The 17,001-nt window shown below is 35.9% G+C and overlaps 1 protein-coding gene across 3 annotated transcripts in view; it reads right to left on the reverse strand.

Moving 5' to 3' along the window:
• Positions 1-1,639: 1,639 nt before the first annotated feature.
• LOC138307495 (methanethiol oxidase-like) overlaps positions 1,640-17,001 on the reverse strand; it is a 31,204-nt gene continuing 15,842 nt past the window's right edge. For 2 of the 3 annotated variants that reach the window (XM_069248271.1, XM_069248272.1), the window contains exons 4-11: positions 16,366-16,486; positions 15,399-15,575; positions 14,912-15,093; positions 14,505-14,583; positions 13,810-13,931; positions 13,328-13,393; positions 10,959-11,104; positions 6,282-6,767 (exon numbers count right to left, since the gene is read on the reverse strand). In XM_069248271.1, coding sequence (XP_069104372.1) covers positions 6,578-6,767; positions 10,959-11,104; positions 13,328-13,393; positions 13,810-13,931; positions 14,505-14,583; positions 14,912-15,093; positions 15,399-15,575; positions 16,366-16,486 — 1,083 coding nt within the window. In that variant the 3' untranslated portion in view covers positions 6,282-6,577. Of the gene's footprint in view, positions 2,289-6,281; positions 6,768-10,958; positions 11,105-13,327; positions 13,394-13,809; positions 13,932-14,504; positions 14,584-14,911; positions 15,094-15,398; positions 15,576-16,365; positions 16,487-17,001 lie in introns of those variants that run through there. The other variant, XM_069248273.1, reaches the window with a different exon arrangement.

Here is a 17,001-nt window from a genome sequence, read left to right on the forward strand (position 1 = left end):
CACTTATATATTAGGGACCGCGGTAGCCGAGTGGTTAAGATGTCCCGACATATTACCACAAGCCCTTCACCTCTGGGTTCGAGTTAGAATCCTATGTGGAGTAGTTGCCAGGTACTGACCGTTGGTCGGTGGTTTTTCTCCGGGTACTCCGGCTTTCCTCCACCAACAAACCTTGCACGTCCTTACATGACCTGGCTGTTAATAGGACGTTAAATTGATAAATATAATTATATAATTGTCACTCATCATGATCATTATTATGCTTGTCACTGAAGAGAAATTACTGAAACAAAGCTTTGTATTGTCATTATAAATGACATTTCCATATTTTATATCAAAATGAATGTGTGACAATGATTTTTTACGTTTCAAACATTTCAAAAAATTGCCAAAGATGCTAAACTTTACTTAGTACAATGAAGAAACTAATAGTATTTCTAAAAAGAGGGTTATGAGGATCTGGTCAGGTAAATTGTGTTGACTTGACGCCCTTTCTTATTCTAGAAAAGATGTCAGTAAAAAGTAATAATTATATTGTATATATATTTAATGGTTTATTGTTATAGATAATATAGTGTCCCTTGGCCTTGTTTAAATATCTGCCCTGCAGGTAGGGCGTAAGAAATGTACCTGCTGCCTCTATTGCATGATCGTTTCAGGCGACTTTAATTTATGATATCCTTTCTCTTCTCTTCCTAACTAACTTTGTTCTTCCTAACGTCTCCCTTGACACCGCTTCACTTTTGACCTTCTTGAGCTCTCGCACCTGTGAGGTAGGCTGTGTTCTATCCCCTGGTCACAAAGACATTTTCTAATGTCTCTCTCGACACCAACTCACTCTTGGCCAACAGTTGAGCTCGCGCCCCTGTGAGGTAGGCTGTGCGTTCTGTCCCCTAGCAGAGTCACACCAAAGTCTATAGCAGTGGTAGCGTCTACTCCTGCTTATCGCTCAGCATATCGGGAGTGGGACGACTAGTTTGCCCGTTGTTAGTATAATGTGACTTGCTGGGGTGTGCTGCTTGGTGTCGTCGGCGGCATGTTACATTGTGTTATACATTGTAGTACTTTACAAAGGTCAAGGTTCTTCCTAACGTCTCCCTTGACACCGCTTCACTTTTGACCTTCTTGAGCTCTCGCACCTGTGAGGTAGGCTGTGTTCTATCCCCTGGTCACAAAGACATTTTCTAATGTCTCTCTCGACACCAACTCACTCTTGGCCAACAGTTGAGCTCGCGCCCCTGTGAGGTAGGCTGTGCGTTCTGTCCCCTAGCAGAGTCACACCAAAGTCTATAGCAGTGGTAGCGTCTACTCCTGCTTATCGCTCAGCATATCGGGAGTGGGACGACTAGTTTGCCCGTTGTTAGTATAATGTGACTTGCTGGGGTGTGCTGCTTGGTGTCGTCGGCGGCATGTTACATTGTGTTATACATTGTAGTACTTTACAAAGGTCAAGGGTTCCACTATACAAGACGACAGTGCAGTCTCCTAACCACGCACCACGCACATCATTTACACTGCACACCACATACATGGGGGTCGTCCTTAAATGACCTTGGCTGTCAATAGGACGGTAATATAATCAACTAACCAACCAACGAAATTATTCAAATTTAGCTTTAAAATTATAAACAACTCGAGCTAATTTTCAATATGTACATTTATTTACAGTCGAAGGACACATATCTTTACGTATATACATAGGCGTATAAATTTACCTAGGCAGTTTTTAACGACAACACAAAGATATTTTATGGTTCCACAACTATTGGTTAAAAATATATCATTAAATCAATACATTTTAAAGTATATTCATGCATGGATATATTTAAGGTCGTAATGATGAAAGTCTTCGTCTTCAACCGTCGCTTACATCCATCATAAAACCTTTGAATTATATAATTATACAAATTATGATTATCAATACAACTGTTAAAAATGAAAATTGAGTGTATTGAGGTTACACGTTATCAATTAACATCTATGTCTTATCTATCAATTCTTGTTTTCATAAAGTGTTAAAAAAACACCAAATTACATATTGTAGTAAAGTTTTATATTCCTATTGCTCAGATATGACATCCAAGAATTCGCGTTACATCGCCTTCTATGGTTGTTGCTCCTCGCGGTGTAGCCAAATGTCGGAACTACAATCTCCCCCAGGGTAGCGGATCTCGTGCGCAAGGACAGGACCGCCTGGCTCTTGTCCAAAATCGATGAACAAATCCTCGTTGATTGTCATTCCTCCTTTGTCTGTGTCCACGTCTATGGTGACCAACTGGGCACCATTGCTTTTAAATGCAACGATAGAAATACTGAAGTTGTCGCCCTTGTTGAAATTGGTATATTTACTCTATACGGTGTCAATCACTGTATACTTCTAAATTTTCTCTCTACCACTTCATTTCATTTTTATTCTCACCTTTGCAATGACCATACACAACTATTTTTAGTGAAGTGGGGATCAATAGAAGTCAAAGAAAACATACATGTATGTTTTTGCTGCGTTACAAATGTTATTATACACATTACTCTTGAAGCTTGAAGCACGTGTTAAACATATTTTTCACTTTCAACAAACAATAAAATTAATGATTACATGTACATATCAAAAATTATTATTTCATTAAAAGTAGAGAATACATAAGTCTTTAAGAGTTTACTCGGGCAGTCACTATATAAAGGGAGGCAATTGCGGTAAACTTCATTAAGTATATTTACATTTATTACGTATTTGGAAGTCATTGTGTGTTCGATAAAATAGTATCTTAAGTTGTCTAACCGGGCATTCAAGGTCGAGAAACAAAGAAGCATTTTGATTCTCCTGTGATTCAGTGTATAGCATGTACAGTAGGAAAATTATGCTTAAAACAGAAAGGAAAATATCTTGTTTCAGATGAATGATTTGACAAATGTCGAAGTTAGAAAATAAATGTCAAGCAAAACAACAGCATATTCACCTTTGACTGTTTGAACAAAGTGTAATTAAAAAAAATACTATATTTGTCCTGTTAACATTATTGTATTCAATATTAAGTACATTTATAAAGTAAAGTCACGTGCCGAGTATGTAACTGTGAAGTTTAGAGGATTTTAAAATCATTTTGTGTCATATGTAGATAATTATGATTTTTTACGACTGCATATTGTTGTTATAACTATGGGCGTATCAATAGTATAATGCCCATGTGTCATCAAAGTTCAACTTAACGATTGTCTTAATAAAAAAAAAGGTTAATGTAAGTTTCTTGATTAACGCGTTTCTCCTCATTTTCTCAAATGATTCTCAATGTAGAATGTTAAGCCAAAAAATTCCTTTAAGTTTAGGAACGTTTTTGAACCCGAAACAGAAAAAACACTCGAAAGGAAAAACGTACATGATGTATTTCAAGATGATATTGAATACTTCTCGGGTAAAAGTGAACTGCAAATTAACTGTGTTACTTACCTTTAAACCCGGAGCTGTCACATCAATGCTTTTGTTTTAATGTTTGAAAGTTTTCTATAGCTCATATCTTGGTCACAGTTGAGAGTACATGTAGTAAACATACGATTGGTCGACATAATATGCCAACCATCCCCTTTTCTAAAGTGCTACCTCACTGAATCATACTGGAGAAAGGCAAAATACACTGTTTATAGTCATACTATATCAGGAATTATGTTAGCCGGTGAACGGTTGGGATGTACTGTTGGGTGTCTTCGGCGGCATGGTTCAGTGAAATAGCACTTTTGAATAGGTATCATAGGATCAGTTTTACCTGATAAACCCCATCAATCAATTAATTAACAATAAAAAAGGTGTGAGTTCCACTGTCACAAGGAGACACAGCATTAAGATACCACAGCCTCACAAATTGCACACTAAGCAGATCGTCCTGAAATGACACTAGCTATTCTCAGGACTTAAACCAAAAGAATTTTAGTAACATTGGTAACCCTTGTCTCCCGAAGCGTTGGTGAACACTTGCTTTACAGCTACGGACTACACATCTGCCTGTGTCAGTGGATGTATTAGTAGGAGGTGCCATAAGCAGTGACTGTTAGTGCTAAATGATGTTATTGTATACCAATATCTTAAACAAAGGGATAGACATTAGATAAGATTTCCAGTTACTGACGTCACAGTTTACGAATACATACTTTACTGTAAATCACATCATTTTCGCGGGAAAGTAATTTTTGCGTTATTTCTCGAAAGAGCTCTTGATGGCGAATCCAGGGCACGGCACCATAAAACTATTCTCAGACAGATTTTGTTTACTGTTATGTATATGATTTTACATAGACTTGAGTAAAAATATTAATATTATTATAAATATTTATATTTATGGTACAGGACCAAGATGTTTCGCGAATAAATTATAAACTAAATATATGATATAAACGATTCTGAGTCTGAACCATTGATCGTGATTTAATCTGTTTCTGAATATTTTGAAAATAACAATGACCCAAATACTGTATACGTGAAAATAAATTGTTTTACAGTAAAATCATAGTGCAGTTGTACTTAAAATAAGGTGTTAACCAACTGAAGCCTGACGTTATGATATGGAATGAGGTCAACAAGTTATATATCTGTGTTTGTATGAACTATATTTCAAAGATATACGAAGTTATCTTTGTCCCTGATTATATTTTTGGCTCACTGGATTATCAGTATCTCAGTACATTTTTACCATTGAATTTGATTTATTTTGGTGAAGCTTTATAGATTTACTGGCTTTAAGTATTCACGGGAACCAGTGTTGAAATTTATATATTCGCTCTGAAGAAAAAATAAACAAAAAGAATCACTGCTATTTGGCATTTAAAATTTGTTAAAATCTGAATATCACTCGATTCGGTGATGTACATTTGTATTATGAAATCGGATCTGTACCTGCTGCTTGGATTAAGTCTGCTCAAATAAATAACCTTGACCTTTATTCAAGTTATCAGGATCCATGTACAGCATATCCATATTTAGGACATTGGCACGAATATCAACCCATTAGAACGATAATACCGGGGAATTTGAAAGGCGTTCGATGTTAAATCTGACTGTCAACAGAAATATAAGAATGCGGTCGGCGCATAATAAAATAGGGTTGACTACGTTAGAATAAAAAAATCCTAAAAATAAATCAACGAATTCTAAGACGAGTATATCAGATCTAATGTAAACAGGTAAATTTGATGATCGGTGTCGTATTTAGCATTTACAACAGGTGTCATACATATTCCAATGGTAATGAAGTAATAAATACAGAAAGTATGTATAAGGTAATGCATATTAAAGATGCTCCACCGCTAACAAATGGTATTTTTTTCGCTATTAAAACAGGAGCAGACGATTTAGTATTTTTCTTCAGTTACAAAAGTTACCTACTTTACACCATTACCACCACTGAACAGTTTGAGCTTCTAATTTTATTCAGGTTAAAAATATAAAAAAATAATTAATTGCATCCCGAAAAAATTCCGTGCCACTATATCCTATATGGAATGAAGTACTGATTGCGCATGCACCAAAGGCGAAGTAAATTATTTTATATTATTTTTGTGTTAAATATATATATATATATATATACCCGATTAAACACCAATTATTGTTCAAATGATGAATATCATTTATGCTCTCTCGGCGGTGGAGCATCTTTATAGAAAAAACTTCACCTCCGACGAATGGTATTTTTTAAAACATAAACAGACGAATTAGTATTTGTGTTCTGTTACAAAAGTTTCTCACTTTACCATTATTGAACAGTTTGAGCTTTCTAGATAATTTTACTTTAGGATGAATTAAGAACAAACAAATTGCGTCCAAAAAAAATACTGATTTCGCATGCACCACAAGCGAACTGAATGTTTTAATATTTCTTTGTTAATTAGACATATACATGTAGATATATACAGTAAAACCCCTCTAACTCGAACCCGGATTCCTCGAATACCCCCTATTCGTCGAACTGGTCGTACGGTCCCGACCGTGTCCCTATATATACACCAAATTATTGTTCAAATGATGAGCATCGTTTATGCTCTGATTTCGCATTGGAAATGATACCAGTCTCTCTTGAAATCCCTCAGAATGGAATATGTTATTACCGAATGGATATCTAATGTGGACAACTTAATTGTTGGATCGGAATACGAACTAAAGGATTGGAATAACTGATATTCACGTCCAAATTCTTATTGACGATAAATAGTGCATTCGTATATCAGGATATTTTTTCCTGGTTTTACGACATAATTCGTAGACTTCAAAGTTCTAAATCAATAACAAAGACTTTAAAACATATTGCAGGATTTCATTAATAACAACGTTCTGTATTGATAAACTTTAACAAAATTCGTGTTGGCATCAATATCCCATCAACAAATTTGCTTAGCAAATAGTAGCGATTTGTCAATCAAATATTTTGACGACAAACGGTATTCAACATATTGTAGCGAATTTTCTTTAAAATGTTTTAAAGACCATTGGTATTCAGTCAATGGTACCGAATTGTCTATTTTTAAGACAAACTGGATATCACATATGTTCTGTGTACAGTTTTAGTGTTATCTGTCCATGACGTTATCAGACAAATTAGAGTTTTGGTTTTTTGGCAGTACTGGCAAGCCAGATATCGGAAGTGCAGTCCCCGCCCGGGTATCTGATCTCGTGCGCAAGCACAGGTCCTTCCGGTTCCTTTCCGAAGTCCACTAAGAAGTTCTGATTCAGTTTGAGTCCTCCTCGTTTAGTATCGACGTCAATAGCTAACATCATTGTACCTTTGCTGTAAAATATTACGGATTTAAGCTTGGTTAGTATGTGCAAGTATTATATATATATATGTGACCCCAGGATCGTGGACCAACCTACGTCACCTAAGCAACTAGAAATGTCATTTGCCATTCTCCCTAGTAACTATTGTAACTAAATGTAGAACCTTTTTTTCCCCGCGTAGACGTAGGGTAATATATGATATATCCACCGGGTAAAATATGGGCGTAGACGCAGATCAATATGTGATATATCTTACGGGTAGAATATGGGCGTAGACGTAGGGCAATATATATAATGTAGGTCAATATATAATATATCTTACGGGTAGAATATGGGCGTAGACGTAGGGCAATATATAATATATCTTACAGGTAGAATATGGGCGTAGACGTAGGGCAATATATAATATATCTTACGGGTAGAATATGGGCGTAGACGTAGGGCAATATATAATATATCTTACGGGTAGAATATGGGCGTAGACGTAGGGCAATATATAATATATCTTACGGGTAGAATATGGGCGTAGACGTAGGGCAATATATGATATATCTTACGGGTAGAATATGGGCGTAGACGTAGGTCAATATATAATATATCTTACGGGTAGAATATGGGCGTAGACGTAGGGCAATATATAATATATCTTACAGGTAGAATATGGGCGTAGACGTAGGGCAATATATAATATATCTTACAGGTAGAATATGGGCGTAGACGTAGGGCAATATATAATATATCTTACGGGTAGAATATGGGCGTAGACGTAGGGCAATATATAATATATCTTACGGATAGAATATGGGCGTAGACGTAGGGCAATATATAATATATCTTACGGGTAGAATATGGGCGTAGACGTAGGGCAATATATAATATATCTTACGGATAGAATATGGGCGTAGACGTAGGTGATAATATAATATATTACGGGTAGAATATGGGCTAGACGTAGGGTAATATATAATATAACTTACGGGTAGAATATGGGTAGACGTAGATAAGGGTAATATATATAATAATATCTTACGGGTAGAATATGGGCGTAGACGTAGGGCAATATATGATATATCTTAAGGGTAGAATATGGGCGTAGACGTAGGGCAATATATAATATATCTTACGGGTAGAATATGGGCGTAGACGTAGGTCAATATATAATATATCTTACGGGTAGAATATGGGCGTAGACGTAGGGCAATATATAATATATCTTACGGGTAGAATATGGGCGTAGACGTAGGGCAATATATAATATATCTTACAGGTAGAATATGGGCGTAGACGTAGGGCAATATATGATATATCTTACAGGTAGAATATGGGCGTAGACGTAGGGCAATATATAATATATCTTACGGGTAGAATATGGGCGTAGACGTAGGGCAATATATAATATATCTTACGGGTAGAATATGGGCGTAGACGTAGGGCAATATATGATATTTCTTACGGGTAGAATATGGGCGTAGACGTAGGGCAACATATAATATATCTTACGGGTAGAATATGGGCGTAGACGTAGGGCAATATATAATATATCTTACGGGTAGAATATGGGCGTAGACGTAGGTCAATATATAATATATCTTACGGGTAGAATATGGGCGTAGACGTAGGGCAATATATAATATACTTAAACGTTGGAAAGAATATGGGCGTAGACGTAGGTCAATATATAATATATCTTACGGGTAGAATATGGGCGTAGACGTAGGGCAATATATAATATATCTTACGGGTAGAATATGGGCGTAGACGTAGGGCAATATATAATATATCTTACGGGTAGAATATGGGCGTAGACGTAGGTCAATATATAATATATCTTACGGGTAGAATGTGGGCGTAGACGTAGGGCAATAAATGATATATCTTACGGATATAATATGGGCGTAGACGTAGGGCAATATATGATATACTGTAAACGTTGGAAATTAAGTGAGGGAGAATTTTCTCGAATTCGGCGAAGGTCGCTTGATTTTGAACCCCCCCCCCCCCCTTTGTTGTTCTAAGCTAACCTATATAAATACCCGTATGATATGTAATCTCTACATATAAGTGACATGCTTCTGTGTTTGGGGGTCAATGACCACACTAGTACAGACACGTGCCTTGAACTACGAAATACCCCTCCAGCTATAAATATCTGTCTCCTACTTCACTCTGACCCCTGACCTTACATCAGTGATAATGATATAGATAAAGGTGTTTGTTTCTCTTATACTTTCATGTGAGTGATAGATACGACAGCTATGATAAGACACCTTTACTTAGTAGAGTCAGAAACCTTCATTATGACGTTATAATCATTATATGAACTTGCGTGCATTATTGCGTCATTTGAAATCATAGACTCAAATGCCGAACTCGGGAGCAGATTACGTAATATGTTAAACAAATACGATCTCATGAATTATATGATATGAGAGACTTTAACAAATCTAACAACACTAAAGGTAAAACATTTCTGTCCTTTCTACTCTCATATGGAAAATCTTATATTCTATACCCCCAAATAACTATTCTCTATTTGAATATTACAGAGTTATCTCCATTTGTGGGTAGTTACTGAATGTAACGTCATGTTTTTTTTGTATACGTCATTTTTTTTGAGAATTTTTTGAGAAAACGACTCTATTTATGCCAACAAAGTAATAACGTTACAATCGATATCTACCCGAAATGGAGACAGTTTTGTAATGCTCTAAGAGGGCATAGCATCGACCTCGCGAACATGGCGAAACCCTATGAGAACTATGATATTTACAGACTCTACCATCACACTATATTTAGATTAGCCAGAGCATGCCTACATTATTTCAATTGACCTTTACGTTCGTAAATAACATTCCTACACAAGAAAAATAATAGCATTGACTTCCACCAACTCTCGGGACTGGAAATGTACGTAAAAAGACAACAAACTCTAATGTTGACCCTTGAGGATTTCTAACAAGGCCAACTCAACAAAATATTGAAAACTAAGAATACTAACAATGCAATGACATTATCTACAAATCTACGATTATTCCTAATGGTCCACGACCCCCAAAGTGCGTATATGATAAACATGAAAAAGAATAAAATTGTATTAGTAATACTCAAAAGCTTATGCTATATGACTAACATACATACCATCCTCAATATTCAAGGGGTTACTATCACTGTCGTAAGCACCATCCCTGTAATATGCTATAGTAAAACTGAAAGCAGTTTTAGATGAAACAACCCCTGATTAATCACAGACCTGCAAGGACTTCATTTGAAGATTTATAGAGCGACTCTCAAAGTCATACAATAAACCGTTATATGATTCTTAGGATGTACATCATAGAACGAAATTACCTGGTGATTCGTTGGCGCGCATAAAGCCTTCAGATTTACTAGGAGATATTTCAGGGATGGATATAACGACAGAGAAAGTAACCCATGGAGTATCGATGATGCTAAGTGACAAGTGATAATCATTAACAAAGTTTTGCATAAATATTCCATAGTGCTTATTGATATGATATTTGCCTATAAAGCGCATGGCACACAAAGCATACATCGTATTAAAATACGACATTGGTACTGTAAATGTATACGCTAGAAAAGTTTAGTGAATGCAATTAAGCGATTTTACATTGATATACGGACAAAGACATTTTATGTAGTGAATACATTCCAGACTCCTTTTTTTTACAATGAAAGCAACCATTACCCTGTTGGCACCAGATGGCTATCCATCATTGTTTTTATATGTTAAAACTCAGATACTTATAGTGCTAGGAAAGTGTATCAATAAAATTTAGTTTTTTTGTCTTCTTTGGTAAAAGAATCAGATAAAAATGAAAACGGAAATAAACAAAACAAAAACAAGAACAAAAACAAAGACCCCCCTCCCCTCCCGGAAAAAACACCGAATAAAGACCCCCCTCCCCTCCCGGAAAAAACACCGAATAATTACAAGGATAATAAATGGAAAAAGATAACTACATATATTAACATTCAAAAATGTATATATATGTATATATGTATGTGTAATTAAAAAAAAAAGAAAAAAAAAGAAAGACAATAAGCGTTACCTGAAATGAGCCGACTATAGATTTCCGTGTAGACTTACGTTATTTTAACCCATTCTATTTGCTCCTAAAGAGAGGTATATTTTATCTAAGAGATCTTGATAGACCTGACCTGATCTCGAGGTTAATATTACCTGCAGAGGTCCGGGTAAAACTGCTTGTCCCATGACGAGAAGAGTGATGTCGTCAAATACAGACGTTTTCCGTCTAGGCTAAGCTGTATCATTTGAGGACCGCCCAATATCCGGGTACCCTGTATATAGGCTGGGGCAGGTTGTTTCTGACGAAATAATCATTTTTGTTATGATAAGCAAGACATAAAATTAAGAAGTTACATACAAAGTCATTTTCGTTAATAACATTTTAATAATCCTTTGCGTACACAGCGTTTTTTATTTCGCAAAGTAAAAATGGCAACAGATCCACTATACAAGAAGACACAAAACGAACATACCGCAGTCTCTCAAAACACGTACCTCGTACTACATACACGATACACATCGCATACACGGAACACCGCCTACATGACCCTGGTTGTTAATAGGACGTTATATTAATTAACCAAACAAACAGATAAACAAAGAAAAACTTATTAAAGGCTGGGACAGCTTTTTTTCTGAGTAAATAACAAAAATAAAATATAATAAAATAGGTTATTAGATAAGTACAAGTTCAATCCTTGATTATTATCTGGATGACCAGATATTAAACGTATATGATTCTATTTCACAAAGTTAAACTTTCATGCAAAAAGCAGCTATGTCTTTTTGCGATAGTGATACTTGATATAATAAGTATGCTGTAAAAGACACCGAGAAGAACACCAATCCCAGTGACCTTCGTCTGGAATCATTCCACTCCTAGGATACTACGCTTGTAAGCACTGAGCATTTGTAGAAACTAAATAAATTATTGTATAAATATTTATGTAAATCATAATATAAAACATTGTATACATTATTCTAGACTGTTATGTGTAATGGACGAATAAAAATTCTAGCAAAGACGCAAGTTGAGGAGATATATAATGAGTTAAAAATTGTCAAATGAATACATGATGTTCGTTGAAAGGATAGGCTGTAAGATATTGTTTAATAACATTTATGATGTATAAGACACCTTTTTGACCTAACACCTATAACACTTATTTCAACTCACACACTATAGTTAATATTAAACAAAATAGTTTGTATATGTAAGTTTGCTCTTTCAAAAACTGTTTAAACTCGTGTATCCCCTACAGTGCCAGATATCGCCTGTGGTGACTGTCACATTGCATTATTTTATTTACGTAATGCCTGCAGATGTGGGTCTAACTGTTGTAGCCAACTCCCGTTTATCTTATGCACCTTGTAACCCCATGACCTCATGCTATTTCCTATCTACTGTTGTGTTCAGAAATTGCCAGGAAGGATATTTGTTGCATAGGTTACGTAACAACTTGTTTTATAGCTTTGGATAAGGCATATGCAAACAAAACCATACACTTTCACAGACGCTTTCCTTTTCTCCCAATTCAAAATGACTTAATGAATAGTTACAATTGTAAGACTTGTATTTTAAATCATTTACAGAACCTACTGGTGTTTGCCCTGTTCACGTCTTGTGCAATTCATTTTTAATTGCTTAAAGAAATGTCCCTTATACGTAGGATTGTGTTTCTTTTAGTGAGTGAAGTACTAAATATTTATGTAAATCTTTTCCTACGAGGTAAATGTCTATGAATTTAAGACAGACTCCAATTCCGAAGAAATTGCAATATTTTTAACTGATTGTCGGTGTAAACATTGTGAATATTATGTAAAAAGTGAATTCGATGACTTCAGATCAATAAGGCTTAACCGATATGAACCAATGAAAACGAATGGCGATACTTTCTAAATGTCAATTGGACTAATTTTATTTTAACCTTTAACTTACTGACGTACAGTACAGACTTGACCCTTGCATATTTTGTTCAATTTGGTAGCAATTGGTCTACCAAAAGCTAAGGTTATTTAAGGAATCTTTCCCTGTGTGAATATGTTCCATACAGTGAGTACACACTTGTATCAAACAGTAGAATGGACGGGTCGTGTCTCCTGTTTATTGCGGGGACTCTGGTCTATTCCATAGTGTTATCTAACTGATTTAAACTGTCATACACATGAAAAAGTTCACCGGCTAGTTTTTCTTCAATAAATGAGAATAAATTTTCTTTGTTCTGAGCTCTATATAACGAGGACGGATTCTACCAAATATATATAACTAGGGATCAGAGAGCGGTTCACTATCATAGAGGTGCGTATTTAGCTTGCAGACGAAGGCGAATAGATCTAGACAAGGAAATGCAAGAAAGAAGACAATTATTGGAAAGAAGGTAATATATTAAAAATGATTATGGGAGAGGAGCTAATTGTTAACTGGGATCATGGAATATGAACGACAATTTATATTTCCATCATGTCTTTAGCTGTGCTCATCCTCAATTAAGGGTCGTGTATAATTCTTACATTTTACTTACCTCCAGCTCAACGTCCTTTAGTACTTTCACAGGCCCATCGCTGCAAACGCTTCCTCCCAGGAATACCTAAAATATATATTGATAAACCCATGGGTACATCAAACTTTTGAAGTATTTATCATATTTATTCGGTGATGCTGCTAGTTTTTGAAAATTTGAAATGGTTATTTCCTGTAGGATTTTGACAATGTTCATACTTGACTATACAGATCTTTTTTTTTCTTGTGACTTGAGTGGTAGGTAAAGACAGATTTGAAAGCAATGTTTATTTTAATCATTTATTCGGTAAATATATATTTCGTTTCATTTTTATTTTACAGAAATATCTCCCTTGCGGGTAGGTATTCTTTGTGACGTCATGATTTTGTGAATGATTTATTTTTCTGAAACGTATGACGTTACGCTCGCAAACATATGAATTTACTTTATTCACCTATACACAAGGGCAGATAATTCTGCAATATGCAAATGTATAAAAATACCTGTCCGACGAGTTTAGGGTTGCGGCGGTCGGTGATGTCATACTGCCTGACGTCACCGTGGATCCAGTTACTGAAGTAGAGGAATCGATCGTCCAAAGAGAGAAGGATATCAGTGATCAGTCCTAAGGATACAAAATCAATTTACAATAACATCTGTCAATCAAATCGTGTTCAACAGAGCGTAAAATGATTTCAATTCTGTTGTAGAAACAGCTTGTGCGTCAATCGATAACGTATTGTCAGTATCTTATTGTAGGTGTAAAATGTACAATTGTGTTTTCAAAATATTTTTGAATGAATAGGTTTGTAGGGGAGTTCGTACATTATGATAATCATTATTAATGGATGTGCAAGTTGTTTTACTAAATGGTTTATTTATGTAAACAATAAATATAATATGGTTTATGTATATATACGTGTGTGATGTCGAGAATCTAATGAGTATATTTGTAAGATTTTATTAAATTGCATCAATAAAAAAGATAAACATTCTTGAAATCTTAATTTTCTAGATATAGATCAATTTGGATATCAAGTCTCGAGTTTGAATAACTTGTAATGGTCGGATATATCTCGATTATTTGGTAGCAGTCTTTCAACAGCTTATCAGGTAATTTGAAAGTCTGTCCGTCTATGTATTAAATGGTATGTTTACTATGTATTAGGATATTTTTCAGAATAGCTTAAAAGCGTACCTGGCATATCCGGAAGGGCCCATCCTTCAACCTTTTTAGGTGGCACCTGGATAACTTTCTCGGCGGCCCATGTACGGTCCTGCAATGATATATTATGATCAATACGTTCAAGTAGTTCAGAGTTTTAGAAAGGAAGTGAAAAAAATATGGCGTTAAATGGATGGGTACAAAAGGATCGAACAACCGCAGAGGATACATATCTAAACAAGGAAACTACAAAATAAAAAAATGTCAATATCTGAAACTAAGAGAAAAAACTATTGTGCGGTACCATAATTGTTAATATTTAGACACAGTTATTGTTATTGCCATGTCGGCTATGTTTGGAAATAAAGATACCATGCGTTTCGATTTGGGATATATCTACTGTGGTTCAGAGAAACCAGAAAATCCTAAATATAACGCACCTCCTTTCTGTAGAAGCGGAAGACCGAAGAGCTAAGAGCACAGCCGACATATCCTTCTGTAGCTAATGGATCGTGTAGGAAGCGGATCTCCAGGGGAATATGACCTTCAGGACCAAGCTCTATTGTTTGCATAAGTTCATGCGTTGTCCAATCCCAAACGTGGAGCGAGTTGCCAAAGCTACCTAACGTCACGAGAGAAAAAAAGAAGATAAATCGCTTTCTTTTAGGACCAAACGTTTTAAAACGTATTTGCTCCACCGGCTCTTAAGACCACTCCCATATCCCAGCAAAATACTTTCAAGTCGTTTTTGAAGGCTGTAATATTTGCTCAGAAGGTCACAAACAACACCTACTCCACAAGAGAAATTTACTTGGTTCCCGCCTCATTTACCTCAGTTGCGAAAGCTGCACAGCCTGGCTGAGAGTAAAAACCTAAGGGGAGGGAACCATTCTAGAAAAATTCACACAATGGCTTTTACTAACCAACCTTTTGCGACCTCGGCGGGGTCGAATCCCTCACGGAAACACCGGGGATGTCCCCATTCTGTGCTGATCATGACATTGTGATAGGGTTGATACCAGAAGTCGTAACCAAATTTTGTGTTCTCCTTCTCCCAGTTTCCTTTGACGATGAATGACTTTCCGTCCACCAGCACGAAACCGCCTGTGGTACAGAATAGAATATTTCAGAGAAGTTCGATCTGATAATACATAATTATTATACCGTACAGTCGATTATTTCCGCGGATAAAAAAATTCGCGATTTGATCTAAAAACGAGAAAACCATATGTTAGCTATGAATTTTCGCGATATAGATTTAAGTGTATATATCATTCAACCATATCTCAATATTTCGCGGATACAAATTTCGCGATCACGGCAATGTCCCGCGAAATCGCGAAAATATTGTCCCCGCGAGAAAAACCGCCTGATATAGAATAGAATATTTAAAAAAAAAAACCAATGTAAGATGACAATATTTCAGTCGACGTTGTGAAGCAAAGCTCCTTTCTTTTGGAGGTGCATGACGGGAAAATTAAACTTCTTTATAAATTCTTTTGTATTTTCCCCGGGAAAACCTTTAACAGGTACATGCAATATACCGAAAAGGATAAATGTAATAACATCTATATTGATTAAGCAAATAACTACAATTTACCACAGGGGACAGTCCCAAATTTACGAGGAGTGTCAGATACCATATTATTATTGTTTTGTTTGACACCTCCATACATTGTAACAGTACCCTATGATAACTATGCTATAAGAGTCAAAACTCAGAATTAGATGGTTTATATTTTCTGAATCCTGAAAATCAACACCAGGGCGCAGTTTCATGAACATTACTTAATTTTAAAGGATTCTTTAACTTCTCCATAGGAATGTTAGTAAAACTAGGCCGAGATAAAAATATCTCTAGAGCCTTTTAAACTTGGTTCGGAATATGTCTTACCTTTTCCGTTGCCTTCTGTATCCCCCATACAACTGATCATGATGTCACCGCTAGCAAGGCAATGCGATGTGTGAGGAGCACTTAGACCACATTTCTCCAACATCTCCCATGGCTCAATGCTCTGAAATATTAAAAATCTTTACTTAGTAGTCTATAGTGCACAAGTTCACAGGACATCCAGTGATTCTAAGCAGTTTCAGAAGCCAAACGACCATCTCTTAGAAATATGAAGAATCAAATATATATGACAAATAGACATTCACTGAAGCTTCAAACCCAAGAGTCAAATTGAATTTTCAAGAGTCAAAAAACATACTCTGAGAGGGTCTACTAGATGTCTGCGTTAGGGCGCAATATCATAGCCACGTACTCAGATCAGTAAAACGACGTTAAACACACCAAGAGGCTTAGAGGGCCTGTATCGCTCGAATAGATATAGGAAGGATTATGGTAAAAATCATATGTATCTCGTATGGCATAACCTCTCCGGCGCTTTGCCCAAGATGACCTTAAAAAGCAAGGAAATGTGTTAAAGACGTTTTGATAACTATGATAAGAAGAGGACGACTAGATATAAGTACAGGGTACCTGGCTGTTTCTACTACGTGGCAATGTCTTGGGGTATCCTGAGTTTTT

Source organism: Argopecten irradians, chromosome 14, assembly GCF_041381155.1.
Source record: "Argopecten irradians isolate NY chromosome 14, Ai_NY, whole genome shotgun sequence".
NCBI classification, from domain to species: Eukaryota; Metazoa; Mollusca; class Bivalvia; order Pectinida; family Pectinidae; genus Argopecten; species Argopecten irradians.